Genomic DNA, 12423 nt, shown 5'->3' on the forward strand with positions numbered 1-12423 from the left:
TCAATAATTCAAAATGCCATTTGACCACGGCTGATCTCGGTGCTAATTTGTAGTCTTGCTTTCCCCTTGATCAATGTGTAACTGAACATTAACTGAGTGATTAATCTCCAGTAGATACAAAATAAACAGTTTAAAGTGGGGTATAACATAGTCACAAGTGGATTTACACAGGTAGCAATTCAGTCATTTACCAATGACATTCAGTCTCAGGTTATTCAGCTTTCACTGACATTCTCCTGAAACCATGTACAAAACCTTATTCCTCCTTCTTTCCCTTTGGAAATTCCACAGGGTAATCTGGACACTGCATCCACAGATACAGCAATTCAGAGAAACTTTATTGTAAAGGGATACTAAAAATACACATTCTCATAAACTACGCCTTTTGTCCCACAGAAAAAAGAAATTTTTGCCAGTATTTTGAACCCTAAAATTATTATGGATGATACCAAGTTACAATAGCAGATAAAATTCACCAGTTAAATGAAGATGATAAACTATGTTCATCAAAAAAAAGCAAGTTTTACTCAAGGAGAGATAAGAAAGGGGTAAAGAAACTTAAGGGTCAAAAAATACTTAACTTTGCCTCTGCAGATTTTGCAATTTAGGAAAGAATTTGTGTATCACACACAGATGGATGTTTATCAAAGCCATGCCACAGTGAACAAAGTGGGGGAAGCAATTTTTCATCACAGATCTTATTATAGGCAAGCTTTACATTCCACTGGTGATCCCTCAAACAAAGGACTGCAGGAGACATGCTCCGAGTCAGGAGATGAGAACGCAACATCCTGTGAGAATTTGCTCATAATTTCACAGAGAATGGGTGCACAAAAACATCTTCTTAGATTCTTAAAGGATGGGATAGAAATACTTTTTTTCATAGCACCCTCTCACTTTTCCAGTGTTACTGACAAGTCCTCCCAAGAGGAATTCTTTTGTAAGTCCAGCACACCCCCCTGGTTCTCACCTGCAGCTGCTCTGTGCATGTTCCACTCACCCTGCATCCCAAGCTATGGCCAAGGCCTGGACTCTGTCCAACCACCCAGGACAAGCACTCTGAGCTTTTACAGAGCTGCAGGCCTGGGCAGCTCTTGAGAAGGGATGACATAATGGCTTGCAGCTGAAAGGGTCCTTTGAAACAGGCTGGGTTTTCAGAGCTCTACACAGCCTATTTACTGTGGTCCAGCTCATCAGGAAAAGAAGAGATAATACAGAGGTTCCCACAACTCTCCCCTGAGTTGCTTGAGTTATTGAAGGCCTGGACACGACAAAAAAAAAATGGGCTGTGTAATTTTAGGTGTTAGGATTGCATATATTAATGTGCTTTTTAATCACAGAACGAACTAGGGAGAAAATTTAAGGTTGAAAGAAGATGTCTTTATTAATTTTGTTTCTAGGGCATGTAATTCCCCATCAAACATGCCCAGATAATGCCTTGCAGCCAGCAGCACCCAGACACACACTGAGCTTTGTAGTTCATGGAAGCTGAGTTTGTATCTAGGACATAATTGCTTAGCAATGTTTTATATAACATTTAAAACCCTTCAATAACATGAAAACTAGGCTTTATGTATTAAAAGCCTCTTTAGACTTAGAAATTCCAGTGAGCCACAATGCCTTTTCAATTTAACAAAACAATTGCAAAGATCTTGTATATAGGTAAATACTTTGCCCTTTCCACATGTTTAATCATAAAATGAAAGCTCTCATATGCAGTTTCTAACCATAGGAGTTAGAGAATAATAATACTCCGTGAAACAGTCCAACAAAACATCTGAAGGCAAAAGGATGAGCTGCACTTCCAGTATCCAAGCCTAAATAGCTAAATAACCTTTTCAAATAAGCTATCCACTCTAAATGCTTGGTGACTGTAGGAAATTAATTGCATGGCCTTTTCAGTGATGCCCTAGCAAAAGCAGATGATAGAACTACAGCCCAGACCACAGATGAGCTAAATCAATTTAAGCCCTACAGGAATTATTAAAAAAAATCAAGTTATTTGTATAAGTACACTCCTTAGTTATGACCTGAAAGCATTTTCCACCCAAAATAGCGAGGCAGCATGGCATGTGAGAAAATCACAAGGTTGCATTATGGGCCGAGTGTATTTTTTTACATTACAGAAATATTTCAAGCTTTTCATAAGCTGGGCTTAAGCCTTTTTGAAGTCATTCCTCATCCACACAACAATCACCATTGTATAAAGTTCTGATGTAAGTACAGACACTCGTATAAAGTACTTGTACTTATTTGCTAACAAAAATCTAATGGAAATGGCACATCTCTGCTTCCCCTTCTCAGTCAGCTCAAGTACCTGTTCAGTCAGAACCAACTGTTCTGTTCTCCTTCCACACAAATCAGCCCTGACAGTGCAGAACCTGCTGCAGTGCCACACAGCACCAGCTCTCGGACCTCAGGCAATGATCCAGCGTGCAGGGAAAATTGCAGTGACCCTTCTTTTGGCATAAGCCTCAAACGTTGGCTTATTGGTCAGGCTGCCTTTGCTACAGTTCTTTTTCTGCACTGTTGGCTGCAGAAGCTGCAGCCAAGCAGGTAATCAGCTGAAACTGCTTTAGACCTCTATTCATCCCACTTGATTTCAGGCATCTAAAGCATCTGAAATGTTAATACAGTCCCCCAGACTGCACAAAAGAGGTGCCCAAAGACAGGCTTAACTCAAGCATTCTTTAGCAAGTGCTCAGCTTTGTAGCTGATGATTTAACGCACTTTGTACTTACATGTTTTGTTTAATAAAGGACCGAAGCTGTGCTTTCCTACAGCAGTTCTACTATTTGCAGTTGCAACTTACTGCATCAATGAAACTGGTATGTTTGGAAAGGACTTGAAGTCTGTGCTCCAATAAAACATAGGTGCAAAGTACCCTAAAGAGAGCACACCCAGGCCTTAAGCTCAGAGCACAGTCTGCTTCACTCCTAGGAAACTCCAGAGAAAAATCTGTGTGTCTGTCAAGAAACAAAGGAAGAGAGAGGACTTTTGCATTGATTCTCCCACTAGAATCACACTGCCAGGTTCATTCCTGCCAGACTGTAGAGATGACAACCACAGGTTTTGTGTTGTGACTTGGCACTTATTTAACACCTCCCCACCCCACAAGAAAAAAAGATGCAATTTGAAAACAAGTGATGTTGAATGTGCTGGGCTGAGTGAGACTGCATTCTGGTGTACTTTAAATTCTGAGGCCTTGCTCACACAAGAAAAATACAGAGTTTAAACTGCAGTTGAAATAAAATGAGTCATATCCAATCTAGTTAAATCAGTGAAAATCACTTCAAGGATACCAATCTCATTACTGCAGATTGTCTCATTGCAGCTCAACTATTACAGATACTCACAATTAAATATTAAAAGCTGCTTCAGACTCTTAAAAGATTAATTTCAGTGTGATTTGAATAATTGCAAAATTCTATTTATTCTAAGCTATAGGTATCCATATAACTTCTTGTATTCTAAATGCTCAAAAAAAACCCCAAGATGAACAAACATAAACATCTCATTCCTTGTAATAACTGAAATATATAAGTTATTTCCCTTGTTAAGGGAGTTGCCATTCATCAACTCTTGCATCTTATCCCTAGCATTTAACTTCCTTAAGCACCTTTGGATTGTCTGGCAGAAAGAGGGCAGCACAGTAAAGTTGGAGATCCAGAAGAAACGGGATTATTTTCAAAAACACTTCAGTGAGAGCTTTAAACTCTTCTACTTTACATGCAAAAAGCATGCTAAAATTGGGGGGAAAAAAGATGACTAAATATAGAGTACACTAGTTTGATTTCCTATGACAATTTGTATCTTCTGTTCGTCTGTAGTGAAATCTGATGTTAAATGACAAGCTTCATTCATGCTGCCAAGATCCTAATGAGCTTTGTTCCCAGCTTTCCGAGTGAGGAACGAGATTCTTTTCCCATAGAAAATGCTGGGAAGTGGAGAGGCAGCAGACACAAGGCAGCAGTGGCAGAAGGACTGCATGAACTGCATCACTGGCCGGGGAATTGGGAAGGCAGTGGAAGAGGAACATTGTTTCCCTCACAAAAGAGTCAGTTATAATGACACAGACCCAGAGTGAGGATCAGACATCCCCACACCACACACACAATACTCCATTCTTTCCTCTCAAATTCCATTCTAACGAACAACTGTCACCCAAACCCAAACCAAAAATTGGATTCCCTACAAGAAGAGTGCAGAGTATGTCAAAGTCTACATCACTGCACTGTGATAACAAGCCTTGAAGCATCAAAAGGCATATAGCTTTTATGTTGTTGATGGATTGCAGAAGCATTTCACTTCCTATAGAAAATGGTGAACAGGACTTTGTTTCCACTCACCCACAGACATCCACAGAGACTGGTGTGCTGTGTTAGCTGAACTCCCACTTCCATGGTAAAATCTCTTCTTTGTAGAGCTCTCCCTCAACTATATAAAACATGGCCCTGGAAAGAGCAGTTGAGCAATAACATCCCTAGAAATTACAAATGAAGGAATTATCTTGTCTTAATGGTTTTTATACGTAGACCAAGGTCTTCCCATGTCCATGAGCTGTGCCTACATTCACTGCTTCCATAAAACTGAGCATGGTGGGTTTAGATCCATGGGGTTTCTTACATAATAGTTTGATTCCAGGTGTGTCATGAGTTGAACGTATATCACATTCTCTGGAGGAGCCTGATGTGCAGACTGAGCTGAGAAAAGCAGTGACTGTACTAGACACTGGCTAAGATATTCTGTCTCTGTCACACCTTGACTGGATAGTTCAGAACATGCAAACAGCTTAAAAACAAACAAGCAAGGAATTTATGGAATAATTTTGCATGTGTTCTCTCAATTTCTTACAGCTTTCAAACAGGGACTGTCCTTTAGTTCTGCTGGACAATTTGGAAGGAAAAATACTGGAAGTAAACTGTGGACATTTTGTAATATCATCACAGAGAATGGAAGGGCAGCAATACCTATTGCTATACCTACCCCAGGAGTTCCTTAAACAAGAGAAGCCATTGGTGTGAATGAGCTGCCACCTGCCTTCTTTGCTAATGGTCTGTCATTTCCAACACAGCCTAGTGAATAGCAACAATAAATCCACTAGGAATTATTCTGAAGATGGACACCTCTGGTTTAAAAAAAAAAATTCTTTGCCACATCATTCACAGGGGGAAATGAATTACCTCGTATCAGCATTAAATTATAGACTGTGGTAGTATTGTAACTCCTGCTGGAAAATCTGCATTGTGCAGTTCAGTTGCTAATCAGATCTTCAGTTTAATAAAATTGTTTCCATTTAAGTTTAATCACATTTGCCATTTGCTGCTGCCAGAGTTTCTAATTGCTGTTAGTAAGGGCTTTCAGGACACTGGGGAACTGCACATTCAGTTCTTGATCTGATCCTACTTTGTGCTCCATCATACAATGGACTGCTTAAATAATTATTTTTAAATCATTCTGTGACTATCCAGCTGGAGTTCTATCTCACAGGCTACAGGGAGATTGGATGCCCTTTGAGTACTGATGCAAGACCAAGAACTCTATTTAGTAACAAAAATGTTTGTGGGAAGTGAATTTCAAAGCAGTTGCAGCACGGTGACAATCTGTGTGCCATCATTTAAATCGCTCGAGTACCAACACAAGATGCTCAATTAAGCACTGGTGCCTAAATGTAGAGGTTGTGATTAAAAAATTGGAGAAATAGCCTGGAGCTATTTCAAGATTGTAGAAAACTTGAACATATACAAATTTATAAAAGTAAATAAATAAACATCAGTTCTGTGCAAAAGGTCATGACATTGGGAATAGTTTTTTCAGATTGTTGTGTTTGGAACTCTGCAAAACCGTAGCAGGAGTTTTCTCCTTACACATGAATTGAGTGATGAATAGAACAAACAGTGCTCTCTTCTGATAAGGGTAGGTTTGAATTCAGAAGTATTTCTTACACCTTGTGTTTGAAAATGTATGACAAAAGCAGAAATCAGTCATGGAATACCACTAAGGGTTTGCTCAAAATGTCCAGCTTCTCTGCCTTTCTAACTGAACCAGTGATACCTGAGGCACTTACAGAAAATAGATGTTCAGCTTTGGATATAAAATTAGTCCTGTGTTAGCAATGAAATAATCTTCTACCTTATTTTTCCAATTCAGCTTTCAATAGTGGTTTATCACACACATAATTGTACATGACCTACCCTTTGAAACCAGTGAGAATGCTAATATTTCTAGAGGACTGTTAGCTCAGCCTATTTGCTGCTGTCTTGCATACAAATTTCTGAACAGAATTTATTTATGCTAGAATCTTAAATTGTGCTATTAAGACATTGAATGTCCTGTGACTAATTCAAAATATTTTTGGTTCCTCATAATTGCAAATGTACAACTTTCTCCCTCTCTCCAAATACTGGAGTTAATTTTGCCCTCAGCTGTAACTATCCAGTTTCCATATATTATAGCTGCAGTTAGAACTGCAAAGGCCTTGTTTTGCTCCACTGAAATCAATACTAAAACAGCAGTTTAGGTCAGTGACAATGTGCACTAAATGAGGCCTCAATCTTTGCTGCCTGTTGAAGGTAGGCTTGAGAGAGGCTGAGAAATGCAGCTCCTGACTGGCTCTCCCTGATGAGCTCCTGCAAGACTGCTCAGGTCTTCAGCTTGATGCTATAATGGCAAGAGTATTAGCAGAGAGATGGGATTAGACACAGCCTGCCACAGAATTTCATCAAAATGCTTTGAAAAAATGAATGAAGAACTCAAATTCCCTGCATTTTGCTGTTTGACATGCTTAGATATCACCCTATCCTTATGTTTTAATTTGGTGCCATGCAAGAAGTTTTAGAAGCTTCTTAATAAGTGCAGGTGAAGCTGACAGAGCTTTATGTCTCCCTTCTTTAGTTTGGTTTTACTCTGACAAAGTCCTTTCAGTAAGTGTCAAGTGAAAGCTGTCACACAGTGAAAACCACCCAAATATGTACAACAAAATGCTAATGCAATGTTAAAGAGATTAACAAAGTCTTGTGAGCACAGACATTATTACACCAGTTGCTAGTTTCTCATGCTTTAGAAATTACTTCACTGCCACAAAGCTACTCAGGATTCCTTCTCTTGAATCCTACTCAGGATTCCTTCTCTTAAAAAAGGACGAGGAAGAGCAATTGCAGTTTAAATTAAGAACTATTGCAATAAATTCAGGATATTTAGGAAGAAAGACAATTGTTTAACTTAGTCTGAAAAGCAGGTTTCAATACACAAAGGAAGCAAAAGTATTTTATTCAAATGCAAATGCTAATGTTGGGGTTTTTTCCTCGTTTTACATATTTCTCCACAGAGTAGTGGATGAAAACAAACAAGTGAAATATATTCTTCACAGTGCAAGATGACCAAAGTGGCATTTGTCACTCTGATTGTAGCAGAATTTAGCTTAGTTTTTGGTGGAGATGGAGTACAGACCCAGAAAATGGAAGAATATCCCTCAAGCAGCTGGGTGTTTACAATGTTATGAGTAATTATCCCAAGAGAATGTGTGCACATGCACTTTATATGAAGAAGATTCAAATGCTCAGCAGCAGAGCCATTACTTGTAATTACATACTCCATATAATAGTGGAAAGTGTCTAATATAGAGCCTTTCAACATGACTTGATCTGCTGCATTCCCACAAAGGTTCATGCACTGAAGCAAACAATGCCAAAAAGTTAGTTCTTTAAGCTGTGAGTGTGAATGTTATCCTCTTCAAAAGGGCAAGCAAATGTTCATATCCTTTGCCCATCCTTAGTGAGATGTCACTATCTGCTTTACATCAGCTGAAATTAGCTGCCACTTGGGAGCCATAAAGAATTATCAATTTCTTTTTATCTGTTGCATTTAATGAGCTGTGGTTCTTCATGTTATCTGGGGAGGAAATTTATAGCAGTACACCTGTTTCAAGATAGTTCATATTCATACCTTATGAACAATAACCTGGCTATGAGGGTTTGGATGCAAAAGTGTTCCAAATGTCAAACCAGCAGGTACCACTGATACCAGCAGTTTTGATACCTATTCATAATTAATTAAAGTTTTGTCTGAAATCTCAAGTTCAACATGACTTCACACTGACAGTTAACTTTTTAAAATGATGGATCCCTGCACACCACTTAAAAATGAAGGCCTCATTTGCATGAAAAGGTACCTCTAAAATCCTCTTAATGGAAAAAATATTGAAAATCTACCAAAAAACTTCCTTTGGTGTAGATATAATTCAGTGGACTTAATTTTAATTTTCCTTCCACATCTCAAAAAATTAGACCTCATAAATGAAACTTCAACAAGCTGAGCAGGTATTTTGTGACCTTTAGAAACAATTTGGCGAGTTGATTTAAAGTACCATCCTCCATCATGCCATAAATAGAAAGGCAAAGATGAAGATATTGTCCCTTTAGGCACTGAAAGCAAAGAGCAGGGCTGATGTTACCTTCCACAGAAAGGAAACTACGCAGTGATAGTACCAAAAATATATTGCAAACATTCTCCTTGGTTTAAAAGATTCTAGACTTCTTTGTAGCATGGCAAAAATAGAATAAATATCTTGATTCTCCTGCCTAATCCTCTGGTGCTAAACTTCTGATTCCTGCACGAAGCAGGGCCAGGCAAGTTCTGGGCACATTCTGCAGACCCAACACTTTCTTATCAAGTTCTGTGGAGCAGAAAATGCAAATCCATTCCTCTGGCTGGGATATTTTAGGCAGTGGATGAGGAGAGGGAAGAGAATAAAAATAGCTTTATTATCATAGTCCTTGAAAGGCGAAAGTGATACACAGCAGGCTTAAAGATAAATTAGGAAAATTAAATCTTTTCTTCTTCCACACCTCTATTTTTTGTGATTTCTTTTGGTTTTGCTGCACATTTTAAGGTTAATCTGGCAAGCAATGTCTTTCATAGGAAAGCTAATTCATTTACAATGGCTGAGTCCAAATTTTCCAAGAATCCCATGGAAAATCAGACTTTTTCATATATCACAAGGATAACTTGTCTGCAGTAGACTCCATGTCGCTCCTTCCCCCTCCTTTCTCCCACCCTCCTGTTCCCTCCATCAAGTTTAAGGACAGTGAGGATTGTCTTCAGTCACAGACTGATAAATAACATTTCAGATTTGCTCTTTCTCTGTATTAATGCAGATTGGATTTACAGTTCTCATCTGACCTGAGTGACTGAGAGCTGTACTTTGCAAATAAATTGCCTCATCTAGTACAATATTCTAGATATTTATCATCAAGAGATGGTCTTCCTTTCAAATGTATAAACTGAGATATTCAACCGAGGTTTAATATAAACGAATCATTTTAATTTGAAAATATCAGCATCTGTTGAGACTGCAAAATCAAGGTTTAGTTTGGAACTGGCCCAGGCCAAATAAATCTTTACAACTGAAGGATAATATGACAGCAGAGGTAAATCTAAGCATTAGGAAGCAAGTAGCTCCTTTTCTGGAAGTTACAGAATTGTAGATCTCATACAAGTTCTTGTTGATCTGGACTTCTTTGTGCAATATCTACATTTGGAATTAAACGTTATGTAGAAAAGAGAGGAAAGGGAAAAATAGTTAATCTTTGAGACGTTGTTTAAAAAGGCAAAGTCATTATTATAGCACGTAAAAGAAGAAATTAAAATACATTCTTGATAAACGAGCTAGCAAAACTACAGAACTACATTGGAAATCTGCATTTTATTTTACTAGTTTATCTTTAATTATGCACAAATTTCCAGATGCCAGTGAATCATTATAGACTGTTTTAATTAAAAAGTGTCTCCACTGGCTGAGTGCATGAAGGGCTATTGAACACAATATCTCTGCTGGTACAGCCAATACTGTTTGACCTCCCATCTCTGTGCAGGGTAGATGGAATACAACCAGAAAGCACATTAGAACAACACAGCTCAATATTTATTGGATTCCAAGTCCAGGCCAGTTCCCTTCTTGCACCAAGTAGTCTGACAAAACTGAAATGCAATTGGCTTAAAAACAAATAAAGTGATGCATTATGAGGGAGAAAATGTTGCAAATATAAATCCACTGCACTTAGGACTGAAATACTAATCTTCACAACTATTTGGATGCCATTTTTCCTCTAATCACCCTGGGTTTTAATTCCTGCAGGCAGGATTATAATAACAAAGAGCTGGTCAATATAAAGCATTTATTCAGGTCTGCTGGTCATTAAGGAGTAAGAATGTTTTGAAGCTTACAATAATTTAGATTATTCCCATTTTATGTTATGTGGCCATAAAAGCATGTCCCCTCATGATACCTATGAAGTCAGCATTTGATTTTCAAGGTATTCTTAATATACAGAAGGAACACCAGACACATGTTTATTGAAATGACTGGTAAAGCAGTAGGAATACACTCTTCACATTTCATCCCTCTGTTACATTGCTGGATTGACAAAACAAAATAAGTAGTAAATCTATACTTTGTACTTTTCACCTGAAACTTTGAAAACAAACACATGCTATATTTTAATAGAGTATTTTGCACATTTCTTATTTCAATGTAAATAAACATACTGGTTTATTAACACCTCACAATAACTCCAGGAAAGAGGAACACTGATGGACACCCTGATTTAAACATGGACAGTCACACACAGATTGTGTTGGGAACAAAATCAGAAAACCTGTTGTGCCTCAGCATTAGACAAGAGCCAAGAGCTATGCCTCCAGCAGAAGGAAAGTGGGTTTCCTTGCCATTTGCCACACCTGTAAGGGAGTCAAGTTAAAACATCTCCTGGATAGATCAAAAGTTGGATTTTTTTGTCTATGAACAAGCCCCATTTAGGTCATACTTTCTGGAAATATTTAATAACAGAATAATTTAATTGGCTAATGTGCAAACGAGTCCCTATCCAAATGAAGAGAAGTTTTGCTTTTATTTCAGGCCCCAAGGAAGGATTACAATGTTCTACCAACATTATGCCAGGAGCAATATCTTTTCCATTTCTCGTACCTCCTCGCCAGTGAGGAGGCTGGGGGGGCGGCAACTCCACTTTGCCAACAACACAGTGTAAAAATGAGTAACCAAAGCATAAATTCCATGTTACTGCACCTCTGGATTCCCCTGATTTTATATTCTATTTCATTGAATCATTGATTCATAAACCTGACAAAAGTCTAAAGCAGAAAAGATGCAAAATCAATCCTGAAAAAATGATCAAAAATGACAAAGCACATTTAAGCACCTGTGCAAAGAATTCATCTCTTCTTGCAGAGCTCTGAAATACCTACTTTCAACTACTCAAAGATACAGTGTGAGAACTTCCAGGCAAACACATCTAAATTCCGGAAGCAGCAGCTTTCCAGGACTTTGGAAGAAGAGAAATGGGACTTCAGGAAGGACCTGAAAGCCTTCTGCAAAGCCAAGAGGAATTTTGATGAAGAGATCAAAGCCTTTCAGGAGGAGAGCAAAACTAAAGGCTTATGGAAGGAAATAAAGACCCTCTACAGAGAGGAATGAAAAAAGCATATAAGCATTTTTGAAGGATACATTAAACAAATAAGATACACAGGGCAGTTTTCTGGAAAGAAAAAGTGTTTGCTTACTTTTCTTCATTTTTCATTCTCTTTTTACCCAGAGAGCTTTGATCACGACAAACTGAATCCAGTTGGCTCAGCAAAAAGAAGTAAGTCACTAATGAATATCAAATCCTGAGGAAATTCTTCTGGCTTCAAAGAGAACATCATAGCTGTTGGCAGTGAATGCTTTTGTATTAGCCATTATTTGTTTGTTGTTAAAAGTAGCTAATTTTGATAGATGTTAATCAGGTTGCTTTGGATACATATTAATCAGATCTCTAGGTATTACTCAGCAGAAAGTTATCAAGGCACTCCCACTCCTGCAGTGGAGCTGGCAGTAACCAGCAGTTCTAATTTGGAGTAGAACAGGCTGTAACTAACCACTGAGGAGAAAGGTCAGACTTAAACCGATTTACCTCCTGGGGGGAAAAAAAGGTAACGGAAAGGGAGATGAAATGGTGGTAAACAAGTTTTCCTCGACACTCCCTTATCCACCAGCACGACTGCTGGGACATTCAAACCCAGACACTGCCTTGATTGCCTCCAGCCAGCACTGCCACAGCCCCAGAAACTGCCTAATGCTTTATGGGTATCAGGAAAAGAATGAAGTTGATTAATGAGGTCTAGAGGAATGTGTGAATTTTTCCCTCTCAGTCCTTCTTTTGAACTGACTTCTGCACATTGATTTTCTTTCCTGAGCAATCAATTCTCCTTTAAACTGCTTTGAGCTGTTATTTTGTTGCTACAGGAGCTTCCCCAGTTTGTTGGAGTTATCCTGACGTGCAGTTATCTCACTGTTCGGTTTCTCCTGATAAACCCATGACACTGAAATCACCTTCATCCAAACGTTTGCACTTCTCCCACTTCCTTTGC

General features: G+C 38.5%; 1 protein-coding gene and 1 long non-coding RNA gene across 2 annotated transcripts in view; one reads left to right on the forward strand and one right to left on the reverse strand.

The window, feature by feature from the left end:
• The window catches only part of LITAF (lipopolysaccharide induced TNF factor), a 32203-nt gene extending 20601 nt beyond the window's left edge, over positions 1-11602 (reverse strand). The window contains exon 1 of the mRNA XM_064672847.1: positions 11578-11602. Within this exon, the coding sequence (XP_064528917.1) occupies positions 11578-11587 (10 nt within the window). The 5' untranslated portion in view covers positions 11588-11602. The remainder of the gene's footprint in view (positions 1-11577) is intronic.
• LOC135423043 (uncharacterized) lies at positions 1836-5788 on the forward strand. The gene is made up of 2 exons (XR_010434689.1): positions 1836-2556; positions 4857-5788. It is a non-coding gene; the product is annotated as an uncharacterized LOC135423043 (long non-coding RNA).
• Positions 11603-12423: the final 821 nt, after the last annotated feature.

This window comes from Pseudopipra pipra, chromosome 16, assembly GCF_036250125.1.
Source record: "Pseudopipra pipra isolate bDixPip1 chromosome 16, bDixPip1.hap1, whole genome shotgun sequence".
In the NCBI taxonomy this organism is placed as follows: Eukaryota; Metazoa; Chordata; class Aves; order Passeriformes; family Pipridae; genus Pseudopipra; species Pseudopipra pipra.